Genomic DNA, 25,171 nt, shown 5'->3' with positions numbered 1-25,171 from the left:
GCTGGTGTGAAGGAGAGATGGAGATGATATAGGTACATCACTCACTTATGAAAATCTCAAAAATACACATTTACAGTAAGAACATAGTTTTTTTTAAGTGTGTGCATGTTTAAATTCCAGACTTATTGTTAACCTTAACAGCACTCTACTCTTGGATCATTTTATCTGTCTCAATCACAGTTGGGTAATTGTACTGATGGAGGATAGTGAAGTTGCAAAACTTTTAACTAGGTCACAAGAATGTAGATGACAACTCCAAACAGCCAAATTAACTCTAAGAGAGATAAACAAAGTCAGATGTGCCACACTTCCAAGTACATTACAGAGAAACAGTAACCTTAAAAACAGTAAAGAACACAGAGAGCACTGGGAGGGAAGAGAGAGCCAGACACAAATCTGAATGCACACAGCCAACTGCTGCTCCAAGGGCGGCAGGAGGACACAAAGAACATAGGAGAGTCTCTCATGTAAGAAGGGCTGGGAGAGATGCATTTACACAGCAAAGATAAAGCTACCACTATTGAACACCCTTCACAAAGCTCAGTTCAATGATGACAAAGCCCTTGGAAAACATCATGGAGCCAACTGAGGGACACTGTGTAAGAGGAATAAGCAGCCAGAATTAAAAGAAAACTTGTATAACCTCACTGGTATAGACACCATTGTATGTATATATGATATGTAAGAGAATAATATGACAATGTAAGAGAATAAAATATGGCTGCTGCAAATGCAGCCGAGGTGACAGGGAGAGGCTGCAGGGCACAGGGTACAAAGTGCAAGATGCATAGGGTTTTAAAGTGTCTCAATGTCTAACAGAAGAGACTATCTCTGCCATAATATCGAAAGGAGGGAGGGAGAACGAGAGGAGCAGAGAAAGCGGGAGGGTAAATCAATGCAGAGCACTGTGTGTTAACTTGCACAATCATAACCCTGTTCAAAGTCACCTCTGATCTCATGTACTTGTTAACATCACCTAAGTGTGCACCAGCATTGTTCAGCACACTTTACATGCCGCCCAGAGGAGATCACAGTTCTCTATCAGGAGAGAACTTTTTCTCAGTGGAACATGGTGATTAAGCAGACATTTGGGGTTGACATGTGTGACACCTGGTTTGTGTGGGTAGAGTGTCACAGTATAGCCTGCACCACACAAGAGACTTTATCACCTCCATGACACACACAAAAAGAATGTGGGCTGAATGCCAACTGTGCTGAGAAACACTTTAGAGACAGGCTTGCTGTTCTCAGCTGAGATGACACTTTGCTGTAAGACCACCCAAGGCACTGCACCTTCACACAGACCCATCCAACCCAATTTCTGATTTAATTATATACCTGCACCACCATTCTAGAGCTTCCAGAGAGTGCTGCTGTGTCTAGCGTGTCTGCAATGATCATTTCAGGATGCAGAAGGACTGTCACATGTAAGCCGCACAAAGGTCCCCAAGTCTGCAGACATTCTCCTGCACCAGCATTCAGAGGTTCACAGAAAAGCACTGTAGCTCTCTTCCTTAGGAAAGAGAACAGGAACCAGGTGGGGGGGGAAGAAGGGAGGAACTGCCCCATATGCTCCAGGAGATGATTTCTCACCACGCGTACATCATGTTGCTTTGCCTCCCTCTGTGCAATCAAAACCTTGACGCTTACATGCCCAGTTGGGAGCCTTTATTTTTTATTTCTTGTATTTTTGAAATTATAATATAATCACTTCAATCTCTTCTCCCCTTTTGTCCCTTGAAACCTTCCCAGGTACTCGTCTTTGCTCTCTTTAAAACTCATGGCTTCGTTTTTTTGTTTGTTTGTTTTTTCATTAATTGTTGTTGCATGCAAATATACATTTATGTAGAATATATTCCTAAATATAATGCTTGGTCTGTATACTGCCACTTGTAAGTCTGTTTTGAAATGTTGGACACCCAGTAGGTTTTTATTATTATTATTATTATTGGATGTTTCCCTGTACTTCTTAGACCCCAGGCCCCTGCTGAGAATGGATGGTCTTCAGTTGTATATGTCTGAGATCAGCTGAAGTGTCCTCTTATATCTCTCATAAGAATGATGTCAAGGACACTCTGTGTTCTCCACAGGTGACCTTTCCCTTCCTGCATTTCACAAACTCTCACAGCTTCAGCACCATCCACTGCATGGAGGGCATGTTACTAATGCCTCATATTGTTACTCTATACTTACCTGAGATCCTGGTTAGAATTGTTCACATCCACTTGTACCAATCACAGAAAGAAGACCTCAGCATAAACAATTCTCTTGAATCTGTCTCTTTTCTGGAATGGCTGCCCACTACTCCATCTGTGTTCAGCATTGGGCTTCTGGTAAATTCCACACAGTAAAAGCTATATCTCACAAGCCAGGAGTGTGAGCCTCAGAGTAGACCCAACTCTAGACAAAAGTGAGTGGGCAAATGCACTGCACTAGGCTTTATATAAATAGCCCTACTCCACACAGCTGAGGAGGAGAGACAGTCCTCATGACAGGATCATACAATAATCTCCAGGCTCCTTCCAAAGGACCATCCTCCAGGACCTGAAGAAGACAACTGTGCTAAGTAAACAATACTGGACCCCACAATTCTCCAATAGAGATAGGAGCTTCAAAATGACCCAAGTCTCACTGCAGCAAAGGGAGAACACAGTGTCAGGCTGATATAACCTGCTCCTGGCAGGCCCTGAGTAGCTATCTAAGATTATCAATATTTTCTTTTTTTAAAAAAGTATTCTATCCAATGCTTCTGTGCCACTCCAAGGACTATACTAACAAGTCATCTAAAGACATCCTGGATGAGAAATGAGTGCTTTCATTGAACATTTGAGATTAAAACAAAACAAAACAAAACAAAATAAAACAGGATGCTTACTAATGGGTGTGTGCCGGCTTTTATACAAGTTAGAATATTTTTCAAAGAGTACAGATTGCAAACTTTTTTGTTCTTTTCCACAGGGCAGAATAAAGGCCATGGCCTGAAATGTGATAAAGGTCAAACAGTGGGTAAATATCCAGAAAACTTGAGAAATACAAAGAATAGCAGTCTTAAAGTGCACGTTTTCTTTTACATTTAAATTATCTTTTTAAATGGAAGTGTTACTGTTAGTCTCCTTAAGAACCAAAAAGAAAGGACATTTGAATGTTTGGTATTACAAATGCCCTTGTCTGGGATTACCAGGAGCCTGAGTTCATCTCCCAGTATGTAGATGGACATGTGGATGCATGTCTGTTCACTGGCTTCTGTAAATACTAAACTAGTTTGCAGTGCTTGGAATCAATCCCAAGGCTCCCATATGCTCAACAAAGCATTTACCACTGACCTCCACTCTCAATACTAAAGTCTTTGATATCAGAAATGATAAATTATACCTCCTTCAACCAATACACAGAGTTAATGATCTTGACTGACTGTATTGGACTACCTTTGAGCAAAAACCAACCAAACAACAACAAAAACAACATAACAAAACAACAACAAAAACTCCCCAAACCCCACATCTGAAGACAAGAAAAGGTTCAACAAATTCCCTACTAAGCACCTTCATTACTGACACATCCATCCTTGACACTCAGTTTTCTTTCTCTTGCTACACCTGAGTATGCAACTCTCTCAGTCTCTGGATAACTAACTCTCAATCAAAGCTGAGTAGGCACTAACTCATCCTTGGCCTCGTCAGTCTGCAATTCTTACACACACCATCATTCTCTCTTGCCTATAGCATCACACACTGAAGAGAAATCATACCACATTCACTCTATCCCATAAGCATTTAGAGTAATATTCAAGACTCCTTTGTGAAATATGTAATAACATACCATTTTGTAGTATAAAGAGAGAAGAAGATAAGTCTAGTCACCTTAATCACAATTCAAAGTCTGAACAAATGGCTCTGACTTCAAACACAGAACCCTACTTCCAAGTAAGAAAGCTCTCCCATCCTCTGCCACTCTAATAAACAGCTCTTCATTTACTCTGATCATCTCAGACCATGGCTCAGTCTCTGTCATCTGCTTCTGGTGTCTACAATTGGCTTTGCATCTTAGATCTTAGGCATCAACGAAATTGACTTCCAGAAGGGACCATGAATGCAGAGTATCTTACCCAGTCAGCACTCACCACCGCCATGGAAAGAAAACAATTGTGTTGAATTCCCTCAGTCCTGCTGGCTTCTGGATCATATGAAACCCAGGCTACACTGGTGTCATCTAGAAGTATGTGAGAAAGACGTGTTTCTCTTTGGTTCCATCTGCATCTGTCTGTGGTACTGAAAGCTGAATCTCAGCTATGTTCCTGGAGAAATCATGCTTATTTGAGGCCACAGCCTGTAGCAGGCTCACCTGCTGAGGCCCATTACTAAGGGGCAGAGGAAAGCCTGTACTGTTCTCTTGCTCATCACCATAATCAATTCATCCTAGGCAGGAGCTGGTATATCATCCAGTCTGACCTTAGGGAAGACTGTACTATGCTTGCCCCTGGGACACTGTCTGGCCTCTCTAATCGATGTGGAAACATGATTGTTTACTCAAGTCTGGCCTTGGAGACCTCTGGGGATCGTAAGCATATTATAATTAACTGACTGCTTCCATATCTGTTCTCCTCAGCTCTTTCTATTCCCATACACTGCCCAATTCAAAGAAGTGACCCATGCAGCTCCTCAAACCACACCTTTTTATATGGCTTGTGAAAGTCCATGTTATCATAATCCTCGTACTTTCCCAACTTTGACCAAAGCCTTTCCATCAGACCATATACCAGGTCTCACATAACCCAACCATGTTCACCATAATCTGAATATCTTCTTATCACGGAAGTTTCATCTAAGTTTGTTCCCATGCATGGGGATTGTCTTTCCAACTAAACATTTTCTCTCATTTAAAGTCTGATGTACTGTATTGCTCTTGTAAAAATTCTAATTCATACATTAGTAGTTCTTATTTTATACCCTGGTTTTGTCCACAACAAAGCTAAAATTAAAGAATTAATTAATTTTTTATTATTGTATGTCAAATGGTCTGCCTAGGGGGAGAAGCTGACAGATAGCCTAGTGCTGTGTAGTGAGATTCTGGAAGAATTTAAATCCTGACAGCTGTTCACAGGAGAAATACTAAGCCTGTCCTAAGGTGCACAGACATCCTCAGAGCATGTAGACTAAGAGAAATAATGGTCACAGATTGTTTGCCCAGCCTAGGGCCCTTTCAGCAGCCAATGGGATTTAACGGCCACAGTTTTAGCTTTAGTCTGTCAGGTCTGAGGGTCTACCTCTAGAAGCAGGCATGGCAGGTCAGAATAATGCCCTTGGGCATGAACATCACAAGCTGGCCCAGCCAAGAGCACCTGGAAAATGCAATACACAGAATTTCTGTCAACCAGGTACCCCAAGAAGAGGACAGTTGATCAGGTGGTGTCTTTGACCCATGCTGCTATCTCCCCAAATCTGTTTGTACTGTAATGCACTTTGCTATCATTTCCTTTTTCATATCTCACTGGATGTTCAACACTAACTGGCACTCACTTTAAATGGTGAGGTGTCCACTCCCTGTAAAGGGGGTTTATTGCATATTGCCAAACTCTTGAGCATCTCACCGATTAGTAAAAGCATCTGTAAGAAGTCTACTGATATCATGTAAAAAAACTAAACAAAATCACTACAGGTGACTGAAAAAATACACTCACAGAAGTCTTAAGGTTTGGGGGTAAAAATTCCAATAAGAAAACTAAGCTGCTTCTCTAGGACTTTGGACCTGGGAAGGTCCTTGAAACATCATAGACTGCAATCCTATCACTAATGTTGTTGGTGGATGCTAGAAATAGGCAGTAAGTCTTCATTGCTGAAAACATCAATGCCTTTGACTGTCAGACATTGAAAAATGAAACTAGGACTAAACTGGTAGCTCCCCGCCTGTTAGTTGCCTTTTGTAATGCTGAAGGCACCACATAAACTTCGGGAGAAGAATTCTCACCAACAGTTCCACTCAGCTATGGAGCCCATGTGCCATATTACCAAAATGCTAGGCAAGCTGTGCTCATGGGTGCAATAATGGCACAACTGTGATGGGCGAGCTGTTTTACGGTTGAATCAGGAGTCACCTCACAGCACAACCCTCAAATGTACTATAAGCCAGACAAAGGAGGTCAGAGGTTTCAGTGGAGAAGCTACTGCTATTATTTTCTTAAGTAATATATTGTGTCAAATTACATTCTAAGTGTGTGTGTGTGTGTGTGTACTTATGAACCACTGTTACTATTAGCTTCAATTGTTTGTGGAAGGACACTTCTTTTTTGACAAGAAACAAAAGCAAATTCATAAATGCCCAAGCTTCTGAAACGATATGACTATGACTATGGCATGGTGGAACAAAACTAAGTCACAGATGGAGAAAACTATCAAACAGCCATATCACCCCCTTCAAGGTTCATAGTCCTTTGGAGATGAGGGTACAGTAAGAATGTAAGCACCAAGAGATGAGGTGGAGTCTTCTTGTAGTTATTTCCTCTGTATTGAAAAGTTCCCTCTTTGAAAATAGAGGAAGGTTTCTTAAGGCTCAGAAAGTAAACAAAACTCACAAGTCTCAAGAAGTTCCTGAAACTAACAAGAATCCCAAGGGCCTTCCTCAAGTTTACACAAGCAGAAACAACTACTTCAGAGAAGAGATTCTGTCTGACTGGCTGACGTGCCTGTAAGTAATGCAGAGTGGCCCAGGACTGTGGCTTTCCTGAGACACCACCTATACCTGGGTTGGCTTTTTGGTAATCCTTGAGTCATCGCCACTACTGTAAGTAACCCAAAATCAAATCCCCAGTTTGCTAAGGTAGAGTTAGGTAAAACAACTTCTTTGATTTGTTGCTCCATCTTAGGTTACAAGTGTAACCTAAGATCACTTCTGCCAAAAAAGTCACAAAACACTTTTCAAGGTGAGAACTGTATTTTTTCATTGATAAAAGAATTACACAAAATATAAATATGACAAAATCATGATGCTGAATAATGTTTAGCGATAAGGATGCAAAATAAGTTCCAAACACAAACAAAACTGATGCAAACTCATTATGATGAAACAGGATTCAGTTCACACACAATTACATTTACAAAAGTTTATTAACAAAGATGCCTGCACTTTTACACATAAAACCACCATTTCAATGCATGGAAGTAAGCAATTTCATGGAATTCTGGTAGTTGAATTAAACAGATGAAGAGGAGTGAGATGGAACCCCAAATCAACTTTGAGATACCTGGTCAAATGATAAGTAGTAGCCTTTCCCTTTTTATGGTTAATTTTCTTACAAATAGTTTTTCTATATTGATGTTTGCATCTGGACATATATAAGATATCAAATTTTTGAATTTTTCCTTTAGGCTACTAATCTTGCAACTGGGTGTATATTAGTTGTTGAGTTCTTAGACATTTGTATACTCATTTATCCTGTTCACATCACTAACAGGGAAGGAATCTAGCCAGTTGTTAAGGCAGATGCTCATAGCTCTGCTGGGAGAGCTTTGTTGCTTGACTGCAGCAGAAATGACTCTGCCTTCTTCTCCAAGAGGGAAGACTAACCCATGTCTCAAATTCACACATTACATGGGGCAGCTCTGCTTGCAAAAGAATGGAAAGCACTAATGTAAGAGGCCTTAAAAACAGGGCATAAGTTATGGCTGACTTCAGACCGGGTCATGATATATTTAAAAAGTGGGGTGATATTAAGGTCCCACTTGGAGCTGATGCTCCACACCCATGCACATGCAGGTAACCCTACACAGATCCAGTGGGTCATAAAGTCTATAAAAGGGCAGGAAGTTGTGAGAGCAAAGTGGTTTTGAGCAACAGGAAAGAAATAGAAAGAAGGAACTGGGTTTGGATTTGATCAAAGTATAGTATCTGAATGTATGGGGATCTGACTTTGAGTGTTGCCATTCAAAATTTAAAATACTGTGACAATCAGACTTGCCAAGAACTCAGCCCACTTTCACAGGTGCTCACAATCCACCTCTCCCAGGCTCCTGTGCAAAGTTGTGTCTGCATCTGCATTTATCTTTGCTGAGCAGCAAGGACAGACAGTAACCCAGGGAGAAGATCCTTACTCCAGCTCCCAAACAAGGAAGGCATTAAAACCCTATGGCTGCTGGGGAATGTTTTATTTTGTTTCAAGTTTTGTGATTTATTTGCTTTACACACACACACTTGTGTGTGGAGGACTTGATTGTGTCCTACTACAATGTGGAATACAGGCATCAAACTCAGATCCTCAGGGTTGGCCACAAGTGCCTTTATCCTCTAAGCATCTTGCCATCCTAGGATTGGTTTTGTTGTTTGGTTTGGTTTGGTTTGCTGTCTTGTCTTTTATTTTTGTGAGTATGGACAGCTTCATGCATGTACATAACTAATTGTAGTTTTTTTGACACCCAATTCCCCTCTTCCAATGAAAAACCCTCTGGACTTCAGTATATAAGATGTTTTACTCATCAGCATTTTCCTCCTACCCTGTGGCTGCAGCTCTTCCTAGCACCTTCCACAGAGCCCCTTTCATATCCTTGTTTCTCAGGGTATAGATCAGAGGGTTGAGCATGGGGGTGACGATAGTATAAAAAAGGGCCACAAACTTCCCCTTGCTCTCAGAATAGCTGTCTTTGGGTTGTAAGTATGTATAGGTGGCTGAGCCATAGAACAGAGATACCACCAGGAGGTGGGAGCCACAAGTCCCAGCAGCCTTTCTGCGTGCAGCCACTGACTTGACCTTCAGCACTGCCCTAGCAATCTGTGCATAGGAGCCTAGAATGAGCATGGCAGGCACTGCAACAATCACCACTCTGGCCACAAACATCTTGACCTCTGTTCCTCCTGTGTCTTCACAGGCCAACTTGAGGAACACAGGCATCTCACAGAAGAAGTGATTCAGTCGATGTCCACAGAGTGGCATGGTCATCATGAGGCCTGTTTGAATCAGAGAGTTCAAGAAGCCTCCTACCCAGGAAGCAATAGCCAATGCCTGGCAGAGAACGGGGTGCATGATGGTAGTATAGTGCAGTGGACGACACACAGCCGCATAGCGGTCAAAAGCCATCACCACCAGGAGCACACTCTCTGTGGATCCCAGAGCAAGAAATATGAACAGCTGGGCCACACATCCTCCATAGCTGATGGTCCTGTCATGTCCATGGAGGTTGATGAGGAGCTGGGGCACAGTGCTGGTGGTGAAGCAGAGGTCCAGGAAGGAGAGGTGAGACAGAAAGAAGTACATGGGGGTGTGCAGTCGAAGGTCCATTCGGGAGAGAGCAATGATGGCTGTGTTTCCCAAGAGAGTTATAGAGTAGAAAATCAAAATATAAATAAAGAAGATGAGTTCTAGTAGAGGCCAGTCTGAGAAGCCCACCAAAATGAAGCCTCCTCCCAAACTGGTGTTGAAGGTTCCCATAGCCTTTGACCTGAACAAGTACCCGAAGGCAATTCAGTGCATCCTATGAGGAATAAGGGTTCATATGCTGTTTACAGTATTCCTTAAGCACTCCCAAAACACGAGTTTGTTTTCTGTTCTGTTATCCAGCCAACTTCACTCCAGCCTTCCATTCTCACTCTACCCTACTTTAGATAGATAACCTCTGGATTAAGAATGATATCATCTTTCTTTGAACCATATCTCTGCTGCCTCTTTGTTCCTAGATTTAGCCAGGTTTCTCAGTCCTGTAGATTTGATGTTTCTTGTTCCCATAACACTAGAATTTGGACCTCACCCAGCACCTTGGAAATTGCTTTAAAAACAATGAGAAGGGGGTTGTGGGAAAAGCAAAGGTAATACGCATGTCACACACATCACACATGTCACACACATGACAACTGGAGATTAGACCCCCAACATCTATAGAACACTCTCGTTTGCTCAGAATCATCATTAAATTTTCAGGTTCAAGTGTAAGACCACATCATCAACTTACTGTGCCAGCACAAAGGATACATTATCTGACCTCCCATCCAATAATTTTATTACTGGCTTGGAGATAGATTGGTGGTACAGAAACTGCCCAGTGTTTGGGAAACTCTGGTTTTATTATCAGAACTGCAAACATATTTCCTTGTTTCTGGAGATCATTCATATACAGAGGCACTCACAAACGCACAGAGAGATGAAGGTAGATACTCACCAGTTTCTATGACGTAGTGCATCAGCAGTATCAGATATGTCAGTGCCTAAATGCTTGGTGCTTGATAGAGGGAGTTAGATCAGCACAGTGTCATTAAAAGACAATTTAAATAGGTAACAGTACAAACCCAGTTTTCTCTTGTTAGGTTTGCATATATAACCCTCTCCTCGGTCTCTGGAGAATTAACTCTCAACCAAAGCTGAGTAAGCACTAAATCACCCTTGGCCTCATTTCTTCATAACAAATCATTTCTTCATAACAACGCCAACGCTCACTCTAGAGTTTCCTGCGAATATTTATTGTGGTCTTTAAGACTGCTTTATGAAATATTTAATAATATATGACCAGAAAATAAAGCTGGGTGGTGGTAGTTCATGTCTTTTGTCCCATCACTAGGGAGGTAAAGGCAGGAAGACGTCTGAGTTTGAGGCCAGTGTGGGTCTACAGAGCAAGGTCCAGGACAGCCAGCAATACACAGAAAACTCTGTCTTGGGGGGCAGGGGGGGGGAAAGACCGGGAAAATAAAATAAGTATGGTCTGCTCAACTGAAATTCAAAGTCTGAAATTCAAAGTCTGGATGAATACACTGCTTTCTACACAGACAGGACTTTGCCTCAAATTAGGAAGAATTCTCTTCCATCCTCTGCCCCTTAATAAATTGTTCTTCATTTAGTTTCAGTCGTTTTGGCCATGGCTCTGCCTTCTGTCTCCTGGATCTGACGTCTTCAGTTTGCTTTGCATTTTAGGTTCCAGGCATCTGAGATATTGAGCTTTGAAAGGAAACCCTGTAAATCCTGCACAGATCACCCACTTTGAACTCACTCAAGGTCTGGGGAAGAAAAACTCATGCTTACCTTCTTCAGTTCTGGAAGATCATGTGAGACCTGCTCCTCTTTGGTTCTGACTTCATCTGTGGTGTGGAGGGCTTGAAGCCCAGCTGATCCTAGATAAGTCTTGCTTATCTATGACTCTCAGCCCCAAGAGTCTCACCAGCCAGGCACATCGCTAAGAAGAAGTAACTGCCCTCCACCGTACTCTCTGGCTCACTTACCCTAACTAAGACTATGAAGGACCTGGTATATTATTAAGCCACCCTTTCCCCTCCGGACATTGCCTGTGATTCTATAATAGCAGTGGCAATTGAATTATTTATCACCTGTGGCCTTTGAGACCTCTGGGCCCCAATGTGGCAATTATAACCAATGGGCTGGTTCTCCAAGATGCTCTCACTGTCTTCAGCTACTACAATTTCCTGCTCACTGCCCAATCTTAGCTCCTCTGTTCCTCACTCACTGCCCAGTTTAAATTAACTCACTCATAGTCCTTAGAATACACAATTTCACTTGGCTCATGCAACTTTCTATTGTGAGATTCCTCATGTATCCCCAACTTGGACCCAAGTCCTGTAAACCCTAAAATTAGATCATATTCTGTGTCTCATATAAGTCTACCATGCTCACCACAATCCAGGAGTCTAACTTCTATAGACATCTAATCAAATGCTCATGTTCTCAATTACACACATCATTGACCCAACTAAGCATTTATTCCTTTGAGGGAGAGTTTGACCTTTCAGGGGCTCTTCAAATTCCATATGAACTTTAGAGTAGGTGTCTTTCTTTTCTGCAAATAAAATATTTCTCCATTTTTGTGGAAATTGAATTAAATCTGTAGAGTGCTTTGAAATAGTGTTGACATCTTAACAATATTTAGCTTCCCAATCTACAGTCATGGGATCTGCATTTGTTTTAACTTTTTTGCTACCATTTTACAGATTTTCATATACTGGTCATTTTACTTCCTTAGTTAAATGAATTTCTCTATATTTTCTTTGCTTGGAGGTAAATGATTTTCTTTCTCAGTCTCCTTTTGGAATTGTTCAGTTTCTCCTCGCGCACTGTTTTCACTAAACACTTTGTTTGGGGTCCTGGGACACAAAAGAATGATAATTGGGCCCCCTTCCTTCCCAGAGTATACAGAATTCCCTTACCATTCTTTTGCGGGGGGGGGGGGGGTTGGCTTTCCATTCTTGAGCAGAACTACAAGTTTCTCCTGGAACAACCTATGTGTGTCCAGTGTCCACTTCTAGGCTTCAAACCATATTGTACTGAGGCAAGTGGATACAAAAGGGAGGGCAATAAGATCACTGTTAGGTTGTTAGTCTTAAAATTCATCTCCCCCCCAATCGGTCCATTAATTTTCAGGTACTCAAATAATAAAAATTTATGTTTTCTGTCTTCGAATTATAGTTGGTTTTAATGGGAGAGACAAAATAGAGTCTGTTCATTCCATCTTTCCCAGAACACTAGGTCATAGACAGATAGACAAATAGACAGGCAGGCAGGCACACATGCACACAAACACACACACACAGAAAGAGAGAGAGAGAGAAAGAGAGAGAGAGAGAGAGCACTTCACATAGACATACACAAAGAGACACAGACACACAAAAAACATTCACAGCTTGAGCATATCTGTTTTGAAATGTTAGCAATTTTAACTTAAAAAGGATAAAGCAGACTGGGGAGGTGGCCTGTGGCTCAATGGGTAAAGGCATTTGCTACCAAACCTAATGACCAGAGAGAACTGACTGCCATAAGTTATCCTCTGACTTCCATAGGTGGTACTCACATGCCCTCTAGTACATAAATAAATTTAATAAGATAAATAAGGACTTTTTTTTCTAAAGACAGGATTTCTCTGAGTAGCCCTGGCTGTCCTGGGACTTGATGTGTAGACCAGGCTGGCCTCAGAATCAGAGCTCTGCCTGCCTCTGCTTCCCCAGTGGTGGGATTAAAAGGCATGTCCCATCACCACCCAGGAAGTAAACTATTTAAGAAACCTGTAGCAGAGCTGGGCCTTTAATCCCAGCACTCGGGAGGCAGAGGCAGGCAGATTTCTGAGTTTGAGGCCAGCCTGGTCTACAAAGTGAGTTCCAAAGAAACCCTGTCTTGAAAAAACAAAAAACAAAAAAAACAAAAACAAATACAAAAAAAACCTGTAGCATAATGAAGACTAATGTGCCAGTTACTCTTCCCCCTTCTAGCAGCTCTCCCTGTGTTAGTTAGCTTCTGTTTAGCAAACTGCTCACGGGCAGCAGAGTACAGGGAAACACCAAGGCCTGTTTATTTGTGTTTTATTGTTCGTGACATCTGCCATCCAATTAGATGGAAGAAGAGCTTTCCTGGGTTATCTATTGCATCTGGCATGTGCCTGTCTTCAACACTGGAAACTGCTTCTCACCCTTCACAGTACCATTAAGCAGCACAAGGGAGTCCCTACTTTACAGTTAGGAAATCAAAGGCTTGACAAGGTCAAGTTGTGTCTGGACCATCCAATTCTCTTGGTTCCCCATGCAAGCCTCCATCTGTCCTTGGGAGCTGTGCCTTCTTCAGCATTCTGGAACACCTTCCGTCCCTTCTGACTGCAGACCGCATTGATGGAGACATCACTTGGTAACCCAGGTGTGCATCCTGCAACAAACCTCCTGTAAGACACTCCTTTCTTGTCAGTCAGCTGCCATCTGTTCTCCCTTCCCAGTCCCACTCACCAGGATCAGGGTGACCAACCGCCACAGCAGCAGAATTTGGGCAACTGTACCGAGTACTTACTGGATATATACTAGTTGCCATGAAATACGCTCAAAAGTCCAAGGCTTTAATCTTCCCAACAACCCAGCAGGAAATTCTCTCATCTGTGAATAATGAAGATGAAGCGCTGAAAGACGGACTTGCCCAAGGCAGTATTCACAACTCAACCTGTAACCCTCCAGAATAGACTTCTCTTCCCCGACTTACACCGGCTGCTTGGCCCTCTGAAAGCACCCTGAAAGACCCATCCCAGACAGGAAAACAAATGAGGCCTCGGGGCAGCTCTGACATCTCCACTGCCTTGCCCTCAGCCCAGCTTCCAGGAAGGCACAAAGCCTCACTGTCCGACTCAGTCAGAGAGCCTACGGCTATCTAGCCTGTCAGCTATCCAGGCACAGGAAAGGGTCTAGACTACAGTGGTTCTCAACCTTCCTAATGCTGAGACCCTAATCGAGTTCCTCGTGTTGTGGTGACCCTTCGTCGCTATTTTTCGTTACTGTAATGATGCTACTGTTGTGAATCGTAATGTAAATATCTGTGTTTTCCGATGGTCGTAGGCGACTCTGTAAAAGGGTCATTCAACCCTCCAAAGGGGTTCCCATCCATGGGCTGAGAACTGCTGATCTAGGGTAGGAGAAGCACCAGATATTAAGCAGATGCAAGCAGAAAGGTGATCCATATCCTGGCGTGCTTAGATGTTGGTCTAGGTAACCATACTCAACCCCACTGCCAGCAAAAAGTCTTCGTGGGTGTTGGATAACAAAAGAGCCCAAAGTCCATCAGCCAGAAGAGAGTCCACACCTCCTACATCTCTTAGCAAGTGAGGAAGAAAGTCAGTTCATGCCATGCTGACCTGCCTTCGTTCATATTCCCCTACGTTCTGACAATGGCAAGACAACAGGCACCTTACAGCCAATATGGCGCCACAAAACTCAGCCTGCCCATGGGGAAGAAAGGCCTCACTGGGACTATTAATAGACTTGCTAGAGATAGAACTTCAGCCAGGACACATTCTAAGAGGTGAAATTATTACAAAGGAGTCCGATCAGTGTGTTCCTGAAAACTGGAGGGCACCATGGGTTACTAGAGAGAGGGTTTCTTCATTCCAAGTTATTGTAAAATATATGAAAAGCTGAAATTGCCTATAAGAAAGTTTTGTGTTTCCTGTATGTAGGCTTTCCATCCTTGGATTTTTGTTCAAGCTGATGATAAAGTGTGTATATAGGTTAGGATGTAGCTCACATATAGAGCACTTGATTCCAGGCATAAATTAGTAACTAGATAAATCCTGTGGATGTGCAGAATACAGTGAAGGGTTAAAAAAAAAAAAAAGCTAATTCTAGGACTTAGTATTTGCCACAGGTCTCCCTTAAAAAGCAGGCAGTGATTAAAAATTAAGAAAATTTACTGTATGCAGTAAATTTTCTTCTTATTATGAAATACCAGAAATTAAAGAGGTAATTAACCACATTACAGATTTTTTGAAAACTAAAACAACATACATGACTAGCAATGAAATAGACATGTTAACACTATAATAGAGTGATTTGCTCTAGGGTTTTTTTTTTTTTTTGAGGGGGTTGTTTGTTCGTTTGTATTGCTGTTGCAGTTTAGTGTGTTACAAAAACAAAACAACAACAACAACAAAACTCCCCCTCATAAAAGCATCAGGAATTTAAATGAGGATGAGACAGCCACAGACATGCTTCCACCCTGGCCCAGCTAACAGCAGAGGCAGGAATTGATTCCAACAGAGTCTGGCATGAGAAATTTGGGGGTGAGCTGAATTTCAATAACATCTGAGAATGTCTCAAGGGGAGGCCTCTGATAAGGCCAGCAGTCATCAGCACAGAGATGGGCCGTTTCTCTTTTCCCAGAATCCCCTGTTGGAAGCCGCTAGCAGGGAGACAAGTCAGCTGAAGAGAGCAGTAAATTAAACACACATCAGTCCATTGGCAAGTTGGGTTCCCAAGGGGACAGCAGCGTGGCTGGCTGCAGTCCCAAGGAGGGGAAATCCAGGGACACAGAAAGCCCATCCACCAAGCAATCAGCTGCCGGTCCCCGTCAACTTGCTTAGAAGTGGCATGTTTGACTGACCCAGTGTGCCCTAGGTCAAAATACTGTTTTTCTCTGACAGCTTGGCATGGCTCTGCTTCTGCACGGGTGAAGTTTGCTAAGGATTTAGTGAACAGTCTGAATGTGCTTATAGATAGTGGCACCTTTGTGCATAATGTATAAATTACATAAGTCATGATTTTGAGGTGCGGGATGTGGTTTTGAGACTCACTGTGTAACCCTGGCTGGCCTGGACCTTTCTACACAGATCAGGCTGGCTTCAAACTCACAGACATCTTCCTGCCTCCTGCCTCCTGCCTCCTGCCTCCTCCTGCCTCCTCCTGCCTCCTCCTGCCTCCTCCTGCCTCCTCCTGCCTCCTCCTGCCTCCTCCTGCCTCCTCCTGCCTCCTCCTGCCTCTTCCTGCCTCTTCCTGCCTCTGCAGTGCTGGGATTCAAGGCATGCACTCCCATATTCCAGCACTGAGCTGTTTCCTGTCTCTGCTTAATATTCATGCCTGTGTCCCTAAGAATTCCCATTCTAACTCATCAGCACTGAGTCAGTCTCCTTGAATCCAAGCCAAAATAAGACCGCTCTCACAAACCCAGACTCTGGGGAAATAAACGTTTCTTTTGTCTGATTTATTCCTTGTGGAGAAAAGTAGGGGGAGAAGAACTGAGAAAACTCTGTGGTGTGTGTGTGTATGAATATTTACCAAATATGTATAAATACCATTTTTATCATATACAATATTACATATACAATATTTACAATATATATCCTTGGCTGTCCTGTAACTCACTCTGTAGACCAGGCTGGCCTTGAATTTCAAGATCCACCAGCCTCCCAAGTGCTGGGATTTAAAGGCCCGTACCACTACCTCTTGATGGGTTTTTTTGTTTGTTTGTTTTTAATTTCATGAGTGGCTTTTCCTCATCTTCCGTTTGTATCAGGTTCTGACTTACACGTGTACAAATGGTTTGGTGCTCACTGCAGCTTCTTTCCTCATAAGGAAGAGAGCCATATAAGTAACTCTGCAATGATGATGTGCTTCTGTGTCCGTGCATGGCATGGGCATGTAACTGACTACAGGGCCCCCAGAAAAGGACATCGGATCCCCTGGAGCTGGAGTTGCTGGCAGTTGTCAACCACCCAATGTGATGCTGGGAAGGGAACTTGATCCTCTGCAAGATCAGTCCATACTCTTCACCACTGAGCCAACTCTCCTGTTCCCATGATAGCTGTCTTAGAATTCTTGCAGAGAAGTGAAAGACAGCAATGTTGCTAGTGATTAAAGTGCAGGGACTATGGGTGACCTTTTACATATCTCTACCACATTGTCTGTAATGTGTATACATTTTATTATTAGGAAAAAAGATGGAGGTGCAGGGAAAGGACAGGGTGCTCCTCCTTGGGCTTTGAAGGTATGAAAACCTCCTGATATCAAGGTCTGCTGGGTACCCAGACCTCTAGGATTCAGCATAAGCCTGCCAGTAAAACAAAGCTTCGAGGGACCCCAGGAGTCTGTGGTTAGAAGTTAACATGATCTTACCTTGAATTGTGTGCATTTCTTGCCCCCCCTAAGGGGAACCCACATTCCAACTGAATGATAGGATTCCATCAATACAGTTTTTAACCTCCACTTTGATCAATTTTTACACTATGTGGTCATAAAGGGTGGAAGGCAGAAATTGTTTCCAGGCGAACACACAGGTACACTGACCTCCCTGCCCCACAGTGGGGTAGCCTGTGCTTCCAAAAAGAGACAGCCTGTTCTGAGCTGACAACAGGGTTTGGGGGGAGAGAGAATACAGAAGAAAGCATAAACTAGTGAAGGGGACTGGGTGGATACCGGTGTGCTCCCCTGTGCAAAAAGAGACTAGACATGTAGGTGGCCCTCTTACCACCAGATCACAGACTATTCTCTTCTTCCTGCTGGCTCACTGTGTGCTCAGCACAGCGACAAACACTTCCCTCTTACTTCTTCCTGACAGGTTTGTCACAATAAGTCTTGGAAGTTCTAAACTACAATAACTTTATTCATTTTATTCCCCAGAGAAAGAATTGTTCCTATTCTTGCATACCAACAAATGCAGGGACACGGCAGATCAACTCAATGTCTGTGAAACGTGCTTGCTTGCAGAAAGTGTGTAGCTTCCTGCCTGTGTCTTTCCAGTCAATGGCTTCTAAGTGATAGGACTAGGGCCTTTTTATTGCTCTTAACTTTGTGAGAGGAAGAAAGTATTTTAAAAGTATTTTAGAATAGCAATCATAGAGAGCTTATATATCAACGTGGATGCTAATTCGCAACAGGGCCAAAGTTGATAGGCTGAAAAATATCAAGAGTAAACCATATGAAAAGTTCTAGAAGGTATGACATGTACATAAGACAAATGGAGGGAGGGGCAAGAAGGACGAACTGAGGGAGAAGGGAATGAATCTAAGGAAAACCAGGTATCGGCTCCGCTAGGGAAGAAAGGTACTGCTGACTTCAATGTGTGGCCGTCTGACTGAGTTGTTGAGCTGCCAGACCAGGAGAGGAGACAAGCAGCTATTGTTAGAGATGGAAGCCCTGGGGGCGGGACATCAGTATCTTCAGCAGTTTCAGAAACTCTGAGTCTAATCAATTCAACCAAACCTGACTTTGCAAAGTCCCGTCTAGTGCAATTTTTTCAAACTACCACAAGAGGGCACTCCTGCCTAATGAAGACCAAAGTCCGACTACACACTCGTTTCATATACCTAGATTAAAAATTAATCTAGAAAGTGAAATTATGAATGAATTTCATTTACTTCTAATTTTCTACATTTTACAGTAGTATTGAAGCTAACACATTGCTTTCATGGTTACTAAAATATTTATAAATAAAGAACTGATGAAAATTAGCGCCCCGCCATCATCCAATCAAATGGAGTGAAGATCCGGATAGACACTACCGCAAAGAAGACTCACGTGTCCAGCAGATACTGCAAACTGTTTGAAATGTCAATCTCCGTAGCCATCAGGAAATGCGAAGTAAAACTGCTTTGATGTCCTATCTCATCCCAGTCGAAAGGGCTATCGCCAGGAAAACAAATGCTGGGGATGGTGTGGGAACATGTGTCTTATACTGCACTTGCCGGAGTGTGAACTATTTATTGAAAATAGAACTAAGTGCTAGAGCGATGGCTCAGTGGTTAAGAGCACTGACTGCTCTCCCAGAGGTCCTGAGTTCAAATCCCAGCACGGCATGGTGACTCACAACCATTTGTAATGTGATCTGATGCCCTCTTTTGGTGTGTCTGAAGAGAGCTACAGTGTACTTACATATAATAAATATATTTTTTTAAAAAAAGAGTTAGGGAAATAAAATGTAAAATATGACTCAGCTGTGCCACTCCTGCATATACATCTGAAGGATTCTGGGTCTACATACCTCACAGATACCAGTACGCCTACATTGTTGCTGCGATGTCTACAAGAGCTGAGAAATGCAGTCGCCTGGATGTCCATCAGGCAGATCAACACCTAAGGGGCATGTGGTGTGTGCATACAATGGAATTTCATTTAGCTGTAAGAAAAAAAATATCAAATCATAACACTCAGGGTGAAGTAAAGAGAGCCGGAGATGGTTTTGTTACACGAAATGAGCCAGACTCAGAAAGACAAATACCGTCTTTCCTTTCATGTGGAACATTGATTTAAGTATGCGCATGCGTGTGTTGAAAGGAAGACGACCATGACCTGAGAAAAGAGGAAGAGATCTTAAAGGGAGAAGTGAGGGTAACGGTATAAGGCAGTGGTTCTCGGCATTTCCTAGTGCCGCGACCCTTTAACAGCTCCTCATGTGGTGGTGACCCCCAACCATTAAATTATTTTTGTTGCTACTTCATATCTATAATTTTGCTACTGCTATGAATCGTAATGTAAATATCTGATCTGCAGGATATTTGATATGCGATCCTGTGAAAGGGGCTGTTCGCCCGTGTGCGCGTGCGCGTACACACACACACACACACACACACACACACACACACTCACACGAGAGTCGAGACCCAGAAGTTGAGAACCGCTGGACTCAGCGCCCACAAAAGAAGAAAGGAGAGTGGTTTGGAAGAGGCCGGGGGTGGGGGAAGGGGGGGTTGGTTTGAGCAAAGCAGAGAAGGGCGGACAAAAGAACAACAAATGGTGGCATACACATGTGAAGATGCCACAGAGAAAACCAGGGCCCCATGTGTGAATTAATTAATTTTAAAAGTTAGTTTTAAAAGATTTGCCCTCTGACCTTGTATTTGATGAGACAGATACAGGCGCTGGGGTATAATATGTGTGTAGCTGGCAGGTGACAAAGTATTGATTCTTGTATTATCTCAGTGGGGAAAAAATGTGAGTCACTAATCTTTTGATGTCCTTATGGGTTTAAATTCTCATAATAAAAACTTGAAAAAAATACTTCAAATATAAAACTGGAAAAATCTGGGCATGAATAAAAGAATATACCCATTAATTCAAAGATAATTTCTACCTTAGTAATAGAGTAAACATCACTGAGAACACCATACTCACCCTTCGGTACTAATGGATAAATGTCTGGAATTTCTCATCCTGGAAACATTTGTTTAAGCATTCCATTCTGGTTGCAGAGACTTCTCCACTTCAAGGACAGAACAGGAAAGCCGAGAACTCCAACCGGTTACTATTTTAACTTATCAAAAACTTTCAAACAGCAGCTAAAAATAACCATTAATTTTGCTGGTCATGGGTTAAACATTGAGGAGGGCTTGACTGGCTTTGACTGGCTGGCTAGTTGCTGCTTCACACCAAGTTGTAGCAGATACTGACCCAGGCTTGGAGTTTCAAAAGGCTCCACAGGACTGAATATCAAAGACGGTTCGCTCACACAGCAGCAAATGTTCCTGACCACTAACCTTCCCATCTGGCCTCACCCGTGAGCTGGTCCCAGAACAGTGAGATTTCTCACACGCTTAGCTTTCAGCCCAAGGTTCTAAGCCAGCAGTTCTCAACCAGACCCCAGATATCCTGCATATCAGATGTTTACATTACAATTTATAACAGTAGCAAAATTAGTTATGAAGTAGCATTGAAATAATTTTGTTTGGTGTCACCACCACTTGAAGAACGGTATTAAAGGGTAGCAGCTTTAGGAAGAATGAGACTCATTGTTCTAAGCAATCCAGGCAGAAATCACACAAGCTTCTTTGTTGTTGTTATAGCCAGACATCGGACACCCTCCAGAGAGCCATATGTAAGGCTTGGTCCCCAGAGTCATGTGCTGGGCAGTGAGATCTACAGTCACTTGGAGTTGTGCTCCCTAAAGCAAGCTGTAGGACCCTGGCTTATCTCATCTGTCTGCTTCCTAGCTGGAGATATGAGCAGTCAGTGATACACCCATCCTACCACCAGTCAGCCAAGTGGCCCAGCTTAGACTTGAACCTGCCAAATCACGTGCCAAAATAAACCTCTACTTCCGAGATGATCTGTGCCTACTATTTTGTTATGGTGGCATAAAGGGACTAATGTACCTTCAATGACTTCTGTTGGAGCTTTGAGAACGATGGAGTCAGCTGTTCCCAGTGTGTGCTAATTGTTTCTTCTGGGAAAGAATGGAGGGTTGTGGTGAGTTCTAGCTTGTGTGTGTGTGTGTGTGTGTGTGTGTGTGTGTGTGTGTGTGTATGTGTGTGTGTGTGTGTGTGTGTGAGGGGTGATATGGACACTGGTGTCAGTCTGTAAAGAACTCTTTGGCCTCCTTTCCACTTTCCTGATGCCTAGATCCATCTTGGAAGGTGAGCGGAGAGCCACATGTTGAAGATGACGCCTTGGTTTATCTGTGTGTGTTTCCTGTCAATTGGCACTTCTGGAGATGTGTGTGGCCTTTAAGAAAACTACTTTTGTGTGATCTTGAGAGAGTCTCACCACCACGACAGGACAGCAGGACAGTTCTCACCGAAGCCAGTGAGGGTTCCCAGAAGTTTAACTTTACCTTTTCCAGGTCAGGCAGGATTCTTAAAGCATAACCTTCACTCCTGTTTTTCTTGGTAATAATGTTTAACTAAAAATCAATTCAGCTGGTGGATTTCGTTCGTAATCTCTTTTGCTGACAGCATGCCTGTGTGTTGTTAGTGGCCGTGAACCTTTGATCAGGCACTGACTGCAGGCCCTCCTCTGGCCTGTCTTCCTTTCTCCCAACCTAACGTGTATGTGAGTGTGTGTGTGTGTGTGTGTGTGTGTGTGTGTGTGTTAGCTGGAACTCTTGCAGCCAAGGAATGACACTTAGAACAGAGGCCTTGTGCTAAAGAGGGTGAGCCCGACACAGGCATCTGAGGCCCTGATAACATCAGAAGCCACTATGCCAGGCCTACATTACCTCCACCACCTTTGTTTTTTAAGGTTTATTTTAGTTGAATGTGTGTGTGTGTGTGTGTGTGTGTGTGTGCCTGAGTGTGTGTGTATTGTAGCACATACATGTAGGTGCCCCAGGAAGCATAAGGGGTCGAATCCCTTGGACCTGGAGTTACAGAAGAGCTGCTCCTCACTGATCAGTCATCTCTCCAGCCCCTGGCTCTCATTTCTTTAGATCCGTATTTCCTGTTGCGGGCAGCTAAATCTAGTTCTTAGTCACTTACAGTTTTAGTAGGAAGAGCCACACTTCGAATGAGCAAGGGGGTGAGGGTAAAGCAGACCAACCTCAGCGCCATCCACATGGTCCCCGTTCACACAGCCTCTAGGGCTGCCCCTCAGCTTCCATTAGACTTAGGTGAAGGTGTGAGGCCTCAAAGTGGGGTGAACCAAGGTGAACACCAGAAAAAGGAAGCAACAGATTTCCCTCCACAGGACTCTCTTTGTGTCGCTTCCACATATTAGATCATCTTCATAAGCTTCCAGAAGATACTACTATCCTGACCTCATAGACTAAAGTGCTGGCAGGACCACTGTGTGATCCAGAGCGAGACATACAGACAGTGTGCCCAGTGCAGACTCCAGCTCAGGCCCATCACATCTGGATCATCTGTGCCACCAGGCTTGGTCTCTGAGCCTCTGGGAAGAGAACACTGCATTTGATCCCTTAGCTGAAAGGGCCTTTAACCTCTGCTTCCAAACATAAACTCCCTGTGATTTGTCCAGGCTGGGCAAGTGTGCTGGGTAGAAAACAGGACCAAGGACTTCTGGGTAGCAAACCACTTGCCACTTGGGTTAGGGTTACACCTGGAAGTCTGAAACTCTTTAGGATGAGGTGAATATTATGTTGCATAAATTTATTAGTTATGTAAACATATATAAGCTAAGTATTTGCAGATAAGTAAATGTTCTATTTGTGTGAGAAAGAAGTCTGGTAGAATCCTGCACCACGGTATAAATTTGGTAAAGAACTGGGCCGCCTTGTCTGGCCTCAGTGGGAGAGAACATACCTAGTCCTGCAGTGACTTGATGTATTGGGGGGATGGGGAGGGAGAAATGGGGGGAGGATCTGCATGAGGGTGTACTGAGAAGACAGGGAGGGGTTGATATTGGAATAAAAAGTGAACAAATTTTTTAAAATCTGGTTTAAAAAAGTATAGCTGTTATTGTCATCTGTTTTGTCTTCATAAATTATGTAATGAAGGGGAGAAGACATTCTTAGTAAGAGTTTCCAACCAAGCATGGTAATTGCTTTCTAATTCCCACCCTCTCAGTCTTCCCTAAGTCCTTCAGTTCTGGGAACTCACCCGACAGGGATCAGATGGGGAAGTCTATTGAACACTCAGAAGCCTTGCCACAGAGACCTATATTGAACATCCTGCATCTGTGTGGAAGTGACACCTGCCAGTAAGTCTGATGGCCTATAACTTAGGCAGGAAACAGGAGGTGGGACATCCTGGAGGCAGAAAGGATTCTGGGATAGTGGCAGGCTCGGGAGATACGCCCAGGAACGAGTGATAAGACAGACACACGGTACCTGAGCACAGGTAACCAGCCACGTGGCAGAAGGTAGGCTAGAATAAATGGGTTTTTATGATCTAATCAGAGAAGAGCCTAGTTATATGGCCAAGGATATGTCCAAATGTAAGTGTATTTGGAGTCTGAGTCTTATTTCTGGGAGCATGGAGCTGGGGGGAAGAACCAGTCAACTTCTACAGAGGCCACAGCCAATACATTTGTCTACACTGGGGTGAGTCGCACCACAAATGTCAATGAGACCTAGGTAAGAGGGCAAGGACATACGGAAGGCATAGATAGCAGTTCTGAAGCCCTCAGAGTCATGAGTGAGTGGGCATAAGTGACCTCAGGGTGATTGTGGAATCTCTAAACCAAAAGGTAGCAGAAGGCAAAGGCATTTAACAGCATGGTGTTTTCAGCTGCCACGCCCACGTGGTTTCCATAGGAGCACAGGAACACAGGGGTTCCTAGTCAACTCCGCACACATGACCTCCAAGAGCACCATAACGAGCAGCAAGCAGACCTTGGGGCATACTTCAAAAGCAAACAGAATGCGAAGAGACCTCAAAAAGGCACTTGTTTCAGGGAACCGCTGAGGAGTGCAGGCTGCTTTGAAGTATCCGTGCAGCTTTAGTGGGCTTCAAGTTATCCTCTGCCTCCTTGTCCTGCTTTGTATGTCCTCGGCTCACTCTACCCCACCCAGCATCCATGGCACGGCACGAGACCACCAGCTGCAGCCTGGAAGTCTGCTATCACCTGCTGCCTTGGGGTCAAATGAGGCTGGAGAGGGGAGTTGAAGAGGGCACTAAAGGATAGACTAGTGCCTGTCCTTTATATAACCAGTATCTCAGTTGTTTACAGCATGCATTCTGTCCAAATCCTAGGTCTGCCCAAGCCATCCCTATGGGCCTGATCGAGTTCACCTCTGTTATACTTGCCTCTCCTTTGGTGAGACTGCAGTAACGCAGACCTGGCAGTGCTCAGAACAAAGCACGTGGCCAGTGACTGTTAAATACATTAAGCGCTGAGACCATGAAGTCCGGACAAACTACTCCCCACTCCACGGTCAGGAATGTTGTGTCTTCTCTCCAATCCCTGTGTCTGTAGCTACAATGAACCACCTCCCTTTAAAATCAAAATCAATGTTAATCCACCTCAGAGCAACAAGTGGGGGGGGGGGACACAACCAAGGCCACCAAGTAAAGGGGTGAGATGTGTGAAATGAATTCCACTCTATGGTCTGCAGCCCTAAGCCCCCAAACAAGGCCGTTAGTTCCCTCTTCTTCCCTTCTGGATAGAGCTTACCCAGTGATTTCTACCACCAGTGGCAAGACCCAAATTAGATCCTGTCATAAGTCGGTGCCTCAGTTTTCAAGTATCAATTTGTTAAAGAAAAAAAAAAAATTGACCTGGGGAGGTAACCCAGGTAACAGAGTTCTTGCGATGCAAGCAAAAGAACCTGAGTTCAGCCCCC

General features: G+C 43.5%; 1 protein-coding gene and 1 long non-coding RNA gene across 3 annotated transcripts; both read right to left on the bottom strand.

Annotated features, from left to right (window-relative positions):
- Positions 1–7,119: 7,119 nt before the first annotated feature.
- Positions 7,120–10,572, bottom strand: LOC110305354 (olfactory receptor 10-like). Of its 2 annotated transcripts, XM_029483143.1 has the most exons (2): positions 10,140–10,572; positions 7,120–9,285 (listed from the first exon to the last, which is right to left on the bottom strand). In XM_029483143.1, the coding sequence occupies exons 1-2, from the start codon at positions 10,159–10,161 to the stop codon at positions 8,480–8,482; spliced, it is 828 nt and encodes a 275-aa protein (XP_029339003.1). In that variant the 5' UTR covers positions 10,162–10,572; the 3' UTR covers positions 7,120–8,479. The 2 variants fall into 2 exon arrangements, with proteins under 2 accessions (XP_029339003.1, XP_029339002.1); XM_029483142.1 differs by having other exon boundaries at positions 7,120–10,572.
- A 2,498-nt stretch (positions 10,573–13,070) lies between these two features.
- Positions 13,071–20,745, bottom strand: LOC110306178. Its single transcript, XR_002379232.2, has 4 exons — positions 20,329–20,745; positions 19,199–19,333; positions 13,751–13,833; positions 13,071–13,612 (listed from the first exon to the last, which is right to left on the bottom strand). It is a non-coding gene; the product is annotated as an uncharacterized LOC110306178 (long non-coding RNA).
- Positions 20,746–25,171: the final 4,426 nt, after the last annotated feature.

This window comes from Mus caroli, chromosome 11 (assembly GCF_900094665.2).
Source record: "Mus caroli chromosome 11, CAROLI_EIJ_v1.1, whole genome shotgun sequence".
Lineage (NCBI taxonomy): Eukaryota > Metazoa > Chordata > Mammalia > Rodentia > Muridae > Mus > Mus caroli.
This window is presented reverse-complemented; position numbering and strand designations above follow the sequence as displayed.

Excerpts from the sequence above, each read along its gene's own strand:
- LOC110305354 (XM_029483142.1), bottom strand. The coding sequence starts at position 9,415 with ATGGGAACCTTCAACACCAGTTTGGGAGGAGGCTTCATTTTGGTGGGC.